Source organism: Bombus bifarius, unplaced genomic scaffold (assembly GCF_011952205.1).
Source record: "Bombus bifarius isolate JDL3187 unplaced genomic scaffold, Bbif_JDL3187 scf7180000007966, whole genome shotgun sequence".
In the NCBI taxonomy this organism is placed as follows: Eukaryota; Metazoa; Arthropoda; class Insecta; order Hymenoptera; family Apidae; genus Bombus; species Bombus bifarius.
Genome location: NW_022884352.1, coordinates 5,587,043 through 5,603,633, shown reverse-complemented (window position 1 = coordinate 5,603,633; position 16,591 = coordinate 5,587,043). Strand labels below are relative to the sequence as shown.

Here is a 16,591-nt window from a genome sequence, read left to right as displayed (position 1 = left end):
TTGGATTTTAGAGAATCAAAAACTCAAGATGATACTGATTTTCCCGCATATTTTTTTGAAAATATGTATAAAATATCAAGAAATTCTATTAATTATAATATGAGTCTAAATACGAACATTATATGTTATTAGTGATCATTAAACAAAGTGAGTTATGTAAATTTATGTTTATAACTTACAACGAAAAAGAAAATCGAAGTTCTATGCATTATATGTTTCGTGACATAAGTTGCGCTTCGAATATAGTACTTCAGGGTACATTTTGCAGTAATATCGCATTTAATTGTTGGTGAATTCTTCGGGACCGTCTAAAAATGGTAATTTTTCGTATATTAAATTCTTGGTACATCTCTTCGATTTTTTAAAACGTTGGTTACTGTCATACTCTAATATTTTAAAATAATATAAAGTAAAAAAGAGGTTATGTTGCTGTCAAATACGTTAATGACATTGCACGTTTTATAAACTATGCTAAAGCGATATAACTATGTTATAAATGAAATTTTATTTTATTAGTTAGTTAAAAATTTGAGTTAATTGAAATGAATTTTGTTAATAGGATAAATTTACCTATCACAATATTATTTGTTTGTGATTCTTTTCAGAGTATTTTAGCCTATAATGGTGGAGCTATCATAGCAATGAAAGGCAAGAATTGTGTAGCAATAGCTGCTGATCGCAGATTTGGTATTCAAGCACAGACCATAACATGTGATTTTCAAAAGATCTTTGAAATGGGATCTCACTTATATCTTAGCCTTCCTGGTCTTGCCACCGATACTCAAACTGTAATGGAAAAGTTAAGATTTAGATTAAATCTTTATGAGTTGAAGGAAAATAGGAAGATACATCCTAAAACATTTGCATCAATGGTATCAAATTTATTGTACGAGAGAAGATTTGGACCTTATTTTGTAGAGCCCGTCATTGCTGGATTAAGTCCTGTTACTTATGAACCATTTGTTTGTAATGTGGATTTGATAGGATGTATAAGTCCATCAGATGATTTTGTGGTTGGCGGAACATGTAGTGAGCAGCTATATGGAATGTGTGAATCGCTTTATGAGCCAGATATGGAGCCAGATGATCTTTTTGAAACAATCAGTCAAGCATTGGTAAATGCATGTGACAGAGATGCAATATCTGGTTGGGGTGCTATTGTTTACATAATGTAGGTTATTTTAATCTCTATGTTTTTCTTCCTTTCTTTTTTATTTTAAGATACTAAGATATCAATTAATTTTTAATTACAGAGAAAAAGATAAAGTTACAACCAGGACTATTAAGACACGAATGGATTAAAATACTTTTAAATACGTTTGAATTGTATACCAATATAAAATCTTTTATTAAGAAGAACATATATTGTTTAAATAAATTAATCATTTTCAACGAACAAAATGTAAAATCTGAATTTTGTTATTTCTTATTTTATGCATTTATAATTATTTGTTTTATCCATATGGGTAACAGTTTCTATACGTGTACGCCACCATATTTTTTTTAAAGTAAATGAGGTTATGTTCTGGATCGGTCAGTACCTCAGCTTGATACATACAATATTAATATTTTAATTTTGCTTCTGTTTATAAAAATATGTAAAAAAGAATTACAATGGCTGTTAGCAGATTGTGTGCAGCATTTCGACAAATAACAATAAAGGGAGAAAGTATGTAAAGTACATGATTTTTATATACAATTTTATATTGCAGAGAAGATAACCTAATACAAAACATAACTATGGATTATTTTAGGTAATTTCATCGCGAGATATTACTCTTCCCATGTGTTAAAAGGATCCAATAATACCTTGCATTTTTCTAATTTTTCTAAAAATGCATTAATTGTAACTCCTTCAAACGTGCATATTAGATTTATACCAAAAACACTTGATATAGATTTTAGAAATCCAGACAGTACTACTAAAAAAAGTATATATGAAATACCATTATCAAGATATATACCATCAATGGAAGAACCTTTAATAAAACAGCCTACTAAGCAGGATTTACCATTAACAAATACATCTTTTGAACTTCCTACAACAGAAAATATGTTAGAAAAATTAGCTGTACGTTTAATAGTAATTAGAAGAAAAAAGATGAAGAAACACAAAAGAAGGAAACTGCGTAAAAGAATGAAGTTTGTGTGGGCGAAGATAAGAGTAAATCGTAATGCAGCAAAGGAAAAAGTATTTCAAGCAGAATTAATTGCGCAAATTAAAGAAGCTCATATGTTCGATCCTAAAAAATATGTTGAAGAAAGACTTGCAATTTTGGATAAAGAAATATTACCGAAAACATTTAGAGGTGAAATATTGCCTGAAAACATGATTAGAGAATTCATACAAGAAAAAATAGAAAAACGAATGAGAAAACGTAATAGACCACATTTAACACTTGATTAAATATATATATTGGACACATAATTGTTTATCACTATAGAAATAAATAATATACTTTGATTCTCTATGCAGATATGCAAAATAAATTTTTAATGTTTAAAAATTGAAGAGTGTATTATTTTTTTGGGGAGACAGAACAGCGTTTGTGACATTAGGATCATAGAGGTAGAATATGACTCTAAACTACACAATAAATATATTAAAAATGTTTAATTTAACTTATAGAATAGTTTGCATTGTTGGAACTTGGGTACATTGTCACACCATGTTTGTTTACAAATGTTTCTTACATAGTTTGTTAACTGTATGTTATCTTCTTGTCACATATATACAAATATTATAATACTATAACAATAAATAGCACCTTTCGGATTTTGTGCGCATATTAAAACATCTGTAAAGCATGTACATATTTTGTCTCCTTTCTTCCCTCTGTTCGTTTTTTGACGAGTAGATTTGATCCTGTCAATAACTCTTACAAAAATATATCTTATTACTACTATTTCATTAAAAAAGTTATGTAGTATTTAAATTACCTGAATATTTTATCAATAAATAGATATCGTCGCAAATTAAAATTATCTTACTTAAAAACGAAAAATAAAATATCAGGATATCGATAATTGAAGTCTTAATATGATTTAATAGATCTTCATTGATTTTTGAAGTCTTTTGATCACGTTACCAGTTCCGATGTCTTGTTACAAGACGAATATATATATAATACCATTTTTCTGTTGTTTAAATTAAAACTACTCTTTGATAATAATATAAGAATTAATCTTGATTAGTAATAATAAAACATAGCCATGTAACTTTTGTGTTTGTTCAATGGAAGACAGATTCGTTAATTTATATCTATTAAAATGTTGACTGTGCGAGTAATTCAAGGCAATATCTGACCCTTTTTCGCTTCTAACATCTTTGGCTTATGTCTACCTATACTTCCGGTTCTTAAATCATCGTTCCTTCCGGAAAAATAATCTTCTATTTCTTGAAGCGTTTTACCTTTAGTTTCGGGAAGACACAGATAAAAGTATATCGTGCCGAATAAAGATATGCAACCGTAAAGAATGAAAGTACCGTGCCGAGTAATTGAGCTAGCCAAAAACGGATACGTTTTAACTACTGTAAAGATAAAAGAGTGGGCTGCCATTGTAGTCAAACCTCCGATAATACCGCGTACTTGTGTTGGATACACTTCGCCTATCATTACCCAAGGAATAACAAGGAAACCAAGAGTGCAAGTTATAGTGTATGAAAATATACATAAAACAGGAAACCAAGTAGCAATAAGTTGAAAATTATTCGTAATCCAGTAGTTTCTTAACCACATATATCCACCTAATCCTATCATGGAAAGTCCACAACCAACGGAAGAAACCATCGTGAGAGGTCTTCGTCCACATTTTTTACATAAGATACAAGCGACAATGGTCGATGCTAATCTAACTATCCCGAGAATTACTGCAGCTAAGTACTTGTTTAACGTTGCCCCTGAATCTTGGAAAATTTCAACGGCATAAAAAGTTATAACGTTTGTACCTGACCACTGGTATATTAAAAAGTATAAAAATAACAGAGTAAATGGTTTAACAGCATTAGGTTTTAACAGAGCGTTGACTATCTCACGAAATCCTGTTAGTCGCTTGATATTGTTCTTATTTGAAAAATTGATAAGTGTCTCCATTTCTTGATTAATATTACATGTACTACCACGAAACTGTTGTAATGCTTCGCGTGCTTTGTCAGGTCTACTACGAGACATAAGATACGACGGTGTCTCAGGAAATAGAAACATCAACAGTAAAGCGGCAAGAGGTAAAATCCCACTAACAGCTGCACAGATGTTCCACGTAAGTACGCTTCCTAATAAATACTCGATTAGAACACCGGTGCTGACCCCGATACTTGCAAAAGCGGTCAACATTCCTCGTAGATGGGGTTGAGTCACTTCTCCCGTGTAGACGCGAGCTGGAGCACCAACCATGCCCGATCCAAGTCCTACGAAGAATCTTCCAGCGTATATCATATGAATATTAGTTGCAAATGCAATTAATATCCACCCAAGTAGTGCAGGAATCTCTGTGATAATGAGAGATAGTTTCCTTCCAAGTACATCCATCATGTATCCAGACATCAAACATCCGATGGGAGTTCCAATAGAAGACATACTAGCTGTAGGGAAAGCATAGTTTGTCATAACCATGATCATACGATTTTACGAATCTTAATTAAATGGTATTAATTTACCGATCCATGATTCCTCGGATGAACCTTCGACGATGGGAATGGTGCTATTTGGTTCTTGAAGTTGCGGGAGAGCGATGGCAGAGAAACCAAAGGTCATACCAGTGTTGATAGTCCCAAGTTGTGCTACTACTGCTGCCAGAACTTGCCTGACAACGCTCCCATTAACAATACGACCATTTTCTGGATCACTGCTTGCATTGTTTGTCGCTAGCATGGGTTGTACATCTTCCAAACGATTGGATGACTGAATTTTTGGAAGTATCTTTGACTCCACCAACGATGACTTTTCTGAGTTTTGGATGTCACCATTTTTTCTGCAATAAATAATTCATTTTGTATTAATATCCGCCTTGTTAAATATTTCCGTGAAATGAGATCACCTACACGATATGAATTTATATAATGAAATAGACAAATAGTTTTAATTTATTTGCATTTGGAAACATTTGGATCGATCTAAAGTAAAACACGCAGTGATATATATACTTTTCTGTATGTAACACAACGTATCCAGTTTAGTTATTTATCCATGAGCTGAGAGATAATTAGTTTTACTCGATACAGATAAAGCGTGCGTCACATGTGAAACTGCATATCGGTATTTACTTGAGAATCACCTTTTTGAAGAAAATAAAAGACGCATGTATACACGCATCCATCGAAAATTAATCTTTTCTGCATTAATGAACCCTTGTTATCGCGTATAAGATACATACATAATAGTAACACTCGAGATAACTCGAAAATTTGGCACTGCTTTTACGTTACCGAAATAAAGCACGACCTAAATCTCGCTAGCAGCTAGAAATCGATTTATGAATTATTTCTACGAACACCATCGTGTACTTTGTAATTTAACAAAGAGCAAATCTCGTATGCAATTATAATAGCCTTGACAAAGTTCCAAGTGACTAAATAGCTGACGTGAATATTTAATGGCGAAAATTTTCTGTCGCCTGTGAACGAACTTAAAGGAGTAGGTCAATGTAATTAAGACCATCAAATCGGCAGAATAACGGAATTAACAAAGAGAACTTTGTGATATGTTGCTACGAATAGCACGCGCTGGCACAGTGGTATCTTCTTTGTTTGACAATTTCTAGAACATTAGCGAAGATGATGACGGTAAGGCGGTTGTTTAGAGCAGATTACGAGCCAACGTTAACACGAGTTATCGATAAGCGATTTTTTAAATCGGCTCAACTTCGAAAATACTCGTAGAAGCAGAACGCGTACGAAGTTGAAAATTTCATAAACTTTAAAACCGAACATTTTCTTGTCGTTGATTGAAATTGCACTTTTTTCTGACCACAGCTGCTAGCAATTATATTAATGCTATCGCGGATAAGAGTATGCATAGGCATATGCTTGTATATTCTGTTATAGTGCACGCACATATATATTCGGTTATCTTTACGCACGATAGTGTAACAATAAATTAACCGATCGTATTACAAATAGGCAGTTTTGAATTGGAAAAATATTTTGGTCAAATATGTGGGTACTTCATTATGCTCAGAATTAATAGAAAGCAGAAGTATTGTTTATAGAAAATTATAATAAACAGGCTGCCAATTTTTATGCAGATTTATATCTTTATGAATAAAATTTAACAAACCAAACCTATTATATTTTCGATATTTTACATATTTTTCCATATTATGCATATTTTCTGTACTTCCGATAAAAATCTGCAGTCTGATGTCACACAAGTATTGAAAATTATTCAACGCGATTTTCCATTTGGCAAAGTAAGATTGCGTGAAAAGACGATTGCGTAATTATTTCGCTACTTAATCCGTACTTTCCATATTTTTACATTACATTTTCTATCGCAGTTTTGTAATGCAAATTGCTTTAAAGATCCTGTACATTTGTACGCCCGTTGGGAACAAGCGGAGAACATACTTAACGTGACGCGAGCAACGCGAATGGTGCAACGATAAGCGCACGGTAATGATAAATATCACTGGTGAGATTGCTTTCACATGCAGATTTGTTATTAATAAAACACAGCTGGATGCAATGTTTGCAATGTACTCGTGTATAATCACGGCTTCGTTTCTACATACTTGTATAATACAGATCCGATCTTTGTTTATTCGTGCGCGGAAACGCTGACGGATATCAAAAGTGTATAAAACGATACAAACAATATAAAATAGTTTTTCACGATTAGATATCCTTCACTTGTATTGTATGTATTCTGATACTCTTCGAATCAGAAAATAGTCGTATATGTAGTATGTTTACTAAAAGAAACACAGTCAAAAAGAGCGTTTGAATTCATCGACGATCTTTTAAACCCGGCCTTGATTTTTATTTGCCGGCCTACATATTTTTTCGAGGAAAAAGAGAACAATAAAATGCACGTGTTTGCTCGTGGAAGCTTTCGAAGGCAAATATTAAATTTACACATCAAGTTTAAAACGCTGCTCTCCTCCTTGTCCTCGCTATCTATCGCGTACACTCAGCCGGGAGAGACTCACAAATTTTGGCACACTCGGACGGAATTATTTCTGTCCACGCGTTACATGAAAGGGTTCAAGTGTAGAGTGTGTACTCTGAACACAATCGTGTTTTGGTCGGTATATATTAATAGATCACTTACATCATGTGTTCGACAACGGAAAACAATAGGGACCAACGCCGCGGAAAATTGAACGGCGGAAATTCAATTTGTTACGGGAAGAAGTGAATTAATTGAACACCTAGTACACACGATTACGATTAGTCAACGATTGCTTCTCATCCGCAACGTTTAGTGATGCAAACGAGATTGTATTGCCTACTACTACTACTATTACTACTACTACTACTACTACTACTATTACTACTACTACTACTACCACGCGATCACACAGACGACATTGTTATATATCGATGATTGCGATGATGATGGATTATCGAAAATGCAAGAAGAATATATTAATACTGATACATCAAAACCGAGATTTGACAATCGAGGTCTATCAATCAACCTGTCGAACATTGTCGTTAAATACCTTCTTAAAACTCTCTATTGAACATGGTCGTATTGTTGCAAACAAAATTCCAGAAAATACTCGGGAGTACCACGAGTTCTATTCTATATCGAAGTATACAGGAATTAACGTTTATGACTTACGAAACTAGACGAGTCGAATGGATTAGAAACGTTGCTTTGTTCGCTACAACTAAGGTGTAAAATTTGAACAAAGCACCGAAGAAGTCAAATTGTGCGGCAAATGTACCTATAAGGCTTCATTCATCAAAATTCTAGGCTTTCTCCAAAATAAATCACCCTTTATCTCTAAAATTACTATGAGAAATTACAAATTGATGGTTTTAATATTAATTATGAACTCTAGTTCGCTCAGATTATCCGTAGAAAATATTTCACAGAGAAATAAGTATTGTTTGAAAATAATTGTAATATACCCACGATGCGCGCGAAACATCGAACTTTAATTGTTATATGATCATCAAAACCACTACTTAACGGTGCATATTAATAGGGTAATTATGTTAAGTCGCGGTAAACAGCCTCAATCGTTATTTGTTCGTAGCGTGTCGAATAGAAAGATCCTTCACCTAGAAAATTATCGACTGTGATTAATTATTGTTATCACAACCGAAAATGGACGTGAACGTCGCGTGCTCGAGAGCTTAATTTGAATGGCTTTCATCGCTCGTCAATAATTGATGACTAATGGAGACGGATTAAAAAAAGTAGCAGAATTACGAAGAAAATAAAATGTGGTTCAATTGTGCTCACGTGCTCGTTATTATCTTTTATCGCTTATCCTTTACGGCGAGTCGTTAATTTAACTAATTTTCTAGAATATCCGACAAGAGCGGCGGTTGAACATATTTGATAAATTATACTTATAAATAATATTTTGTTGAGATTAAGAAAGTATCTGTAAAAATTACAACGAATCGCGCGAGAGAAAGAAAAACGTGCGTCACGTTACAATCAGTCAATTACGATAAACAGTGAGAAAGTCAGGCTAACTTCCAACTGTAAGATTCTGATGAAAATTATACTAAATCATTGAAGAGAAAAACGAAATATACGCGTTACGATAAACAGTGCCAAGCTCAAAGGAATTTACAACTAGAATAGCTTAGTCAACATGTTTACGTGCTATGGGAAATTTCAATGTACGAAAGGTTATAGAATGCATCTAATACGCAAAAATATCCAAAGTACTATAGTATTTAAGAGATCAAATAGAATATTTAACGTTTGTCCTTTTAACTCTGTTCACGAGAGAGAGAGGATTTGAATAAATCTTCGTAGTTTGGTAATTATTATTGGAAAATTAACTGAAAAATTCGGCTCTTTTGAAAGTTAGTGGGGAAAGCAAATTATAATTATCTAAAGTAGATTTAGTGATATACATAATTACGATTGTCCGAGGCCAAACAATTAACACAAATTTTGCGTTATGTGCGATCGTAGGACCAGGACATTGTGCAAGTAAAAGATGTAAAACAAACATGGCACAAACGCGTACATGTACTTATATATTATGTATACACTTACTCTGCCATGGTGTTCGTCATATTGATCTTCAGTTGTCGTTTGCCTCAAACGGAACGATTTTAAAGTAAAATAAAATATGTACAAGTTATATATCACAGTCTATTAATCACAATGATATGCTCGTTATGAGAGGAAATTCGCGCATTGTTTTTCCTCCTTTCTTTTCTCTCTTCCTCCTTTTGTTTTCTTCCCGTCTTTGTTTCCTCTTTTGTTTCTCTGTCTAAACTAGTTAAATTTCGTCACCTCTAACGAAGTATCACGAAATCACGTAGCGTTTTCCGGAATAGTTTTCGTTCTCTCAAGAAATTCTTGATACGCCAATTATTCGCCCTATCTCGTAGAATCCCACTTGTATCGTTTTCCATGGACAATATATGAACATTGACGGTCGTGATTGTTTCTGCTTTTCTTCTTTCTTTGACGTTGATTTCTTCTTGCGGTAGGAAATTTTGTTAGTGAAAATCGTAATCAAGCAAACAAGAAAAAAGAAAGAGGAAATCACGAGGAGTAGAAACAGGAAAACACTTGTGTAGAAACAGCAGGAACGAAAAAGAAATTACTTTTATTCATCCCTTCTTGGACGACGCGCGCAAAGCGAATGTACTCACGACAACTGCCGGTAAAGCTTTATATAAGCAGAAGCGACCGACCTTTTGGTTGGTCGAGTTCCCGCTGACTTGCGCAGTAGAAAGACGCGCGAATTTTGTCCGCGCGCACATGCGTCCTTCGAGCTGCCGCGTGCTCGCGAAAATTTCTTGAAAAAATGAAACTCGATCCAATTTATCACATCAATGAAGAAAATTCGCTAAAAAAAAAAATACTTTTATTGATATACCAATCAAAAGCTATTAAACAGAATTAAGCAGTGTGCTACAAATTTTGAGGCAAGATATTCTGAAAAATTGTAAAAAATATTGCAAGAGTTGTAAATAGTATGTTAAAAATTCTAGAAAGATATACTTGATAAAAAAAATTGCTAAAAATCACTTGAACGAATGCTAATTCTACCACTGTTATTCCGATTGTATTTTCAGGCATTACTTGCTAATAATAATATGGAAATTGGATATGGAATTTCAATTTACCACAAACAACATGTTCATATTGACCGAGTGTAAAAATAAAATATTACTAACCGGTCTGTCAGATGAGAAAAAAAGGACATGTTAAATTCTGATTTCTTTCCGAATCGAAAGTATACTCTGTAAAGCGCAATCTACATTCGTATCGATAAGAACAATCGCGAGGATTTGATCATTTGTTTATCTGAGAAAAATAGGGCCGTATCGCTCGTCGCTTCTAGAACTCGTGACTGAATTTGTCACGATGGTTGTTTGTGAATTAAGATATTGATGTCTCCTCCGTATGGAGCTAAATGTGCAAAATGAGATAACGGATAAGCAGAAATTCTTTTTTGGCACGTTTTCGTAAAGTTGCTCTCATCAAGAGATAAAATCTTTTCATAAAATCCCGAGGAACAATATTTAGATATCAAACAACATTAAAAACTAACTTGTTATTTTATCGCAAACATGATGGTCTAGAGAAATATATTCTTACTCGTCTGCATCATGTCTGCACGTTGTGTCGTAAGAGCAGAAAATTTTCGTAATGATATTGTATTCACTTCTCTTGTATTTTAAGTTTTCTTCTAATTTTATATCGTCTATATTTTGGTTTATTTTCGTACGATGACGAATCGTACATACACTAAAACATACTACAAAACATGGTCGTACATAGAGATAAGCTAGACGAATAGTTCATCTCATACAAATACTGTAATCATAGAGCATGACGCTTTTACCAATAGACAAATAATCAGGCTTTTATATAATTCTTTATCGAAGATAGCTTTATATATACTCTATATTCTAGCTATGCATTTATAATCTGAAGCTCAGCGCGTGTCTTCATTCATATCTTTCAAACAAGTCCTTTAAGCCACGATTTTACTGAAGATAATTCAAGATACCAGAAGCCTGATAACGAAACTGCATCGATTTCCTCTTGACACAAAAATGATATCTACTTTCTCAATTTTTAATCCATGGAATTACTACATAAATCATCAATAAAAATTCTCACAACACTCGAGATAATTAAGCCGCGAAAGGTTAATCACACAAGAAGTTACACTAAGCACGATTAATTTAGACCTTCTCCCCTCTAATTAAAATGAGTATTCCAGAGAAGGAAAATATTCGTGATCGTGACGAATTTTACGTGAAAGCATTCCCACCGGTCTTTAAATGTTCCCAATAGGCTTTTTTCAAGCTAGAACCATAATTAGACAATTACCCACCATATTACCGATCGGTTCACCTAGTGGACATGGAGAATGGCCGAACGAACCAGTTAAATCATCGATTGAAAAGAGCACACGGTCAACCTCGAATTTATCTGATCTTTTTACCTTTCAAAAATGCATCGGTGAAAGAATGTTCTCATAGAGTAAGTACTTACTCGCTGAGAGACATACACTCGTCTGTAAATGTCTCGTAATTCCGGTTCCTGGGCATGTTGACGAAGGACTGAACACGTTTGTCGGTTGTTGCGGTCGATTAAATTATTCTCGGTGGGTTATCGAGCCTGCTGTCACGAGTTTTCTCATATCAAGCTGCAGTCATGTGCCTCTTACGTCTTTTCTGTCTTGTTTTATTTAATTTCGCTTATTTTCATGCCGGGAGTAACGTCTTCGTTTAACTAGGCACGTTAGACAGTGCGAGAAAATGATCCATCTATCTACCCTTTTCGTTGATCTTCGGCGATCCTACGAAATCGTGGATAATTCACGTCGAAATAATATTCCATTAGAATTAAAAATCATTTTTTAAATAAAATTTTCTATACAAAAATGTATCTTTCTACACGCTATGAATTTTCTAAGCATTCAACAACTTTTCCACTGTGACAAATCGGTACTGTTATTGGATCATAAATGCGCTCTTATCGACGATGTCGATAACGCACTATTGTCGGAAACAGATTACATATTTTTTACGTAAATTTAATCGAAATTCTTGCCATGGAATCGTAGCAATATTTCTGGTTTCTCTCGCGTTTCATTGAATTAATTTTCTTATTCTCCGGCAAGAGGTCACTTGCAATCTTGAAAACGACCGCCCTTTTTATGTAAGAAGATTTGTAAACAACTAATTTTTAGTAAAGTTGAAAGAAGTATCACTATTCATCGAAATCGAAATCATTATCGATCTTCTGTCGTAAACACTTGAAAATTTCATTTGAAGAATGAAACAAGACGCAAGACACGACAAAATTTGGAGGAATTCGGAAATTAATTTACCTGCGACAATGTCTGACGGATTTTCACACTGATCTTGCACTTATTTGTGTACCAAGCGGAAAAAAACGCGTCAATAGGATGAATTCCTGAACGGACGGCAGCGATGCTTCTTATTTGACTCTCGTTGCGACACCTTTTGCATCGAATGAAGATAATATGAGATCATGTGGAATTAATATTCAGACACCTCGGTCAGATTAAAGCATGTTGCACAATCGTTCGTGTTCTGCAACGATGCACGACGTCTATGTCCTTCTAAGTTACTTGCATAATTCTAAAAGAAACAAATGATCGGAGAAAATACATCAACCGTATCGATGCGTGGTCGCTGCTTCTTCACCAAGCAAACAAAGTTTTTCTCGAAAAAAAAGATATTTCCCTTAGTGAAATTTTTCATAAAGAAAATAGAAATTTCATCGTTAAAAAGAATCTACGTCGAATGGTTGAATTTCAGATAATGATAATTAGACTATCTTTTAAATTTTAATTCTGGTTTTGGAAATTCTGCTTTTGGATTTTCTCCTTTTTTTTAAATTAAAATACTGAGAAGTAGAGACGAGAAATATCTATGGATTTATCTATATTAATCGTTTTGATTGCATAATTATTCAATTAAAGATGCAGGAACCTTGACATTACATAGTAAGAAATTCAATTTGCAAATTATTCCAGACACATACTTCAAATTAATATTACTTCTTTAAGTCTTATACTTGCGATTTTCCATTTACTTTCTGGCAAATATATACGTATATCTCACCGAAGATGTGATATTTACACAGAACGCTTAAAGAATGAATAATTAAAACATATGTATGTACATATTCAGCTAACTCTGCAACATTCTGTTTTTGCACATGCAGATATTTATTTGCATGAAATTATATCTAGAAAAAACGAGAAATTTATGCAAATAACTCGGATATCACGGAAGAGAAGGACTAAAAGTGTAGAGGTCCTGACTTCAAGAAACAAATTATTGGGGATACTAATTGGACAGGTTCCCAACAGCTGGAGAAACACTGAAACATTGATGAAATCGACGCAATTGATCGATTGTTTCTTGATTTACGATTCCGCCAAGCTTATAAATTATGTAATATCGCATCGAAAATGAGATCGAGTTCGAATTGGTCTTCGATCGATCGACCTGAATTCATTTTCACATACGTGTATCGCGGACTTCACTGATGGAGTTTACCCGAGCAACGTGACTTTGAACTTTTTATTAACTCGTTTTCATTACTGTCACGTTAAGTTTCACTGGTTACTTTCAATTGACATAAGAATGATGACCAAGCAAACAGGAAATGTTCAAAGATTTTATTAGTTTGCCAACCTAGCTGCGTATAGTCTTTGTTATGCGAGACAGAAATATTCAATTTTAATCCGTATTAACGGTGAAATAAAAATCCCAATTATATAAAATTGTAAATATAGTTCTCAATATATTACCCTTTTTGTTTATTCTTCAAATTATCAATAAGTTTCTAAACATTTCTATAGGATCTTATTAACAGATTAAATTCCTATATCAATGTCAAATTTTTTTCTTAAAAGTTTACTTTTGATCTTTAAAGCGAAGCAATAGAAACAACACGGAAGGAAAATCTCTTTTCTTTGAGCAAAAATTAGATTAGGTAATAATAGGTAAATTGTTGTGTTCCGAAGAAATAGGTCAACTATCTGTGGTACATCGAGATCGATAAATCAAGAGTTCATGTGTGGCGCGCGTGCTAAGAGATCAATCGTCGGCTCCATTGGATCGATCACGGTTACTGTTTAATTGAATAATCAAATCAGAGGATAATAACGAGTCGCCTGGCTGACTCGTATGCGCTATCTACTGATTCTCACGAATCGATTATTTGTCACGAGGATTACACGAGGATTTCTAGAACTTAATCACATGCTTAGGCTTTGGAAAATTACGGAAAACCTCTTACTGCATTACGAAGACTGATTGTCCGTTACATCAATCCTAATCAAATAAACAGTACATCTTGTTACAGGAATGGAATTATCACGAGAAAAATATGCATATTCTGATACAATCTTCTAACAAATTGATGTTTAACCAATGTAACGGTAATATCTTTTCGACTTTACCAAAGAATTTGTTCGGAATCGGTGACAAAATAATCGTGTTATAAGAATACAGACTGGCTTCTGATATTAGCTATAAAAATTCTAACAATTGGGTCTTACTTTAATTTTCCTCGTATTACTTTCTAAGATTGACAATCGATTACGTAACAGGCAATGATACTCTTCTGTTACTATCATCACGTGTACCGAGCAAGTACACATGTATATATGTAATTTCAAGTGTAAGTAGTGGTTCTACGGTGGACATGGGCGGGAACCATTTCACTCTCTGGACAGTGTTGAACGCGAGTCACGAGATCCGATAAGATTTGATAAGTTACTCTCGTGAATGAGTCACGCGCTTCACAACCTTCTGAAAATAATATGATAATATGATTGATAGAGACAAATTCTATTATTTGTTCGTCGATTACGTGACGAAGTTTGTTAGATCTATCTTTAAATATTGACCAAACGGATTTGAGGCAACTTGAAACATTGCTGAGAATAGGAGACAGTTTCAAAATACGACTCGAGGATTAAATTGATAGTAATCATTCCACATATAGAGAGATGAAATTTTGAAAGAAAGACAGGTTGGTTAGAAACTTAAAATCATGAAAATTGTGTATTTAGCATTTGTCTTGCGTTATATTTCAAAGTCAAATGAAGCTTGTAAAGAGCTCTAGGACATGAATTAAATGATAGTTACGTCGATTAATGTTCGGTTGGCAATTGGAATACGACTCTTCGAATAGATATAACTGGAATTTTTTTATAAGTTTCCTTAAAGAAGAAGAAACTTAGCAGCAAAAGGAATGGATATTTAAAATTGATAAATGATGATATTTTTATTGATTGTAGGATAGATCTAAAATCAATAAACAAGTGGAAGATAAAGCACGAGGAAATTCCACGTGGAAAAAAAGGATAAAAGCGAACAATAGCCGATAGGTAGCAAAATTCTAATATTAGAAAAATTCTTATTTATTTATTAGCATAGGTATTTTAAGTGTACGATGTTATGCGTTATACGAGTTTATAGAGGCAATTACTATATGCGTTAGGCGCAGTTAGCCGACAATTCTCGTAAATTCTCAACATTTCATTCATTCCGACTCTCAATGGTTCAAGAACAAAACCTACAAAATCAAAGATAAAAATCTATATTGTATCTCTGAATGATTAAAGAAACAGCAATCGCTCGCATTAAAATAAAAGGGTTTACAAGTGGCTATGAGTAACGAGATGTCAAAGGAAACGCAATAGAGTTAATAGCACGAGAAAAACAACAGAGAATTGAACGGCACACGAAGGAGCATTTAATTAATTGAAGGTTTAGTTCTATATCTTCTACGAACTTTGCCTTCAATTAGAATTTGTATTAACTAAATGCGCAATCGCTCCAGGCAATATAGTTTTTATATAAACTATTATGCTGACGGAGTTAATTAACGAGTTCAGGCCTGATAACTCTTGTTTATATTTTCACAGCCATCGCGTACATAGACAGAAATTGTTCGAGGCTTCCAAGACCAATAGAAGCGACATCAATAGAAATGCTTGATCTCCGGCGAGTTCTCATGACGGCCCGACGTGCTTTTAAAAGTCGCATAAAAAGTAGTTTGATACAAATATGGTTATCGAACACAGCGAGGAATATGGATATCGCGAGTGATGTCACTGTAGCGGATGTTCTTGCTTTCTTCGCTCCCGGACGTATTCGTGATAACGCTAGAATGACCAACAACATTATATTATAGATAGCTTATAATATGCGTAGCTAAGGGCTAAATAAATACGTTTTCAGACAAGTAATGATTATGTGGAAATCTATCCGAGGAAATTTAATAACGAATTCTAGTAAATACTGATTTTAATAAGGATAAATTTCTAAAATGATAAATCTTTGCACTATAGAATTTCTGTGAACGTACTATTCGCAACGATGGAACGAATAGTGATAGATATTCTTTTTGTGGAAGAGATTTTCTCCTTCTTGACTCGT

General features: G+C 33.7%; 3 protein-coding genes across 6 annotated transcripts; 2 read left to right on the top strand and 1 right to left on the bottom strand.

Moving 5' to 3' along the window:
- The first annotated feature begins 188 nt into the window (after positions 1–188).
- LOC117204983 (proteasome subunit beta type-3) lies at positions 189–1,409 on the top strand. Its single transcript, XM_033442945.1, has 3 exons — positions 189–317; positions 606–1,171; positions 1,254–1,409. Exons 1-3 carry the CDS (start codon positions 315–317, stop codon positions 1,300–1,302), a joined length of 618 nt encoding a protein of 205 aa, XP_033298836.1. The 5' UTR covers positions 189–314; the 3' UTR covers positions 1,303–1,409.
- Positions 1,410–1,500: 91 nt separating this feature from the next.
- LOC117204961 lies at positions 1,501–2,797 on the top strand. The gene is made up of 2 exons (XM_033442916.1): positions 1,501–1,669; positions 1,755–2,797. Exons 1-2 carry the CDS (start codon positions 1,615–1,617, stop codon positions 2,405–2,407), a joined length of 708 nt encoding a protein of 235 aa, XP_033298807.1. The 5' UTR covers positions 1,501–1,614; the 3' UTR covers positions 2,408–2,797.
- On the bottom strand, positions 2,600–11,971 carry LOC117204885 (facilitated trehalose transporter Tret1-like). 4 transcript variants are annotated; one of them, XM_033442748.1, is made up of 3 exons: positions 11,655–11,971; positions 4,658–4,971; positions 2,600–4,582 (listed from the first exon to the last, which is right to left on the bottom strand). In XM_033442748.1, the coding sequence occupies exons 1-3, from the start codon at positions 11,708–11,710 to the stop codon at positions 3,291–3,293; spliced, it is 1,662 nt and encodes a 553-aa protein (XP_033298639.1). In that variant the 5' UTR covers positions 11,711–11,971; the 3' UTR covers positions 2,600–3,290. The 4 variants fall into 4 exon arrangements, with proteins under 4 accessions (XP_033298639.1, XP_033298649.1, XP_033298667.1 ...); XM_033442758.1 differs by lacking the exon at positions 11,655–11,971 and adding an exon at positions 9,189–9,803; XM_033442776.1 differs by lacking the exon at positions 11,655–11,971 and adding an exon at positions 9,185–9,802.
- Positions 11,972–16,591: the final 4,620 nt, after the last annotated feature.

What these genes read in the sequence shown, in the direction of transcription:
- LOC117204885 (XM_033442748.1), bottom strand. Translation starts at nt 11,710, where the DNA reads ATGCCCAGGAACCGGAATTACGAGACATTTACAGACGAGTGTATGTCT. An exon ending in GAGTGTATGTCTCTCAGCGA is followed by an intron (nt 4,972 to 11,654) that starts GTAAGTACTTAC and finishes TATTTATTGCAG; the next exon opens with AAAAAATGGTGACATCCAAA. An exon ending in ATCCGAGGAATCATGGATCG is followed by an intron (nt 4,583 to 4,657) that starts GTAAATTAATAC and finishes CTTTCCCTACAG; the next exon opens with CTAGTATGTCTTCTATTGGA.
- LOC117204983 (XM_033442945.1), top strand. An exon ending in GGTGCTATTGTTTACATAAT is followed by an intron (nt 1,172 to 1,253) that starts GTAGGTTATTTT and finishes TTTTAATTACAG; the next exon opens with AGAAAAAGATAAAGTTACAA.
- LOC117204961 (XM_033442916.1), top strand. Translation starts at nt 1,615, where the DNA reads ATGGCTGTTAGCAGATTGTGTGCAGCATTTCGACAAATAACAATAAAG. An exon ending in AATAACAATAAAGGGAGAAA is followed by an intron (nt 1,670 to 1,754) that starts GTATGTAAAGTA and finishes GGATTATTTTAG; the next exon opens with GTAATTTCATCGCGAGATAT.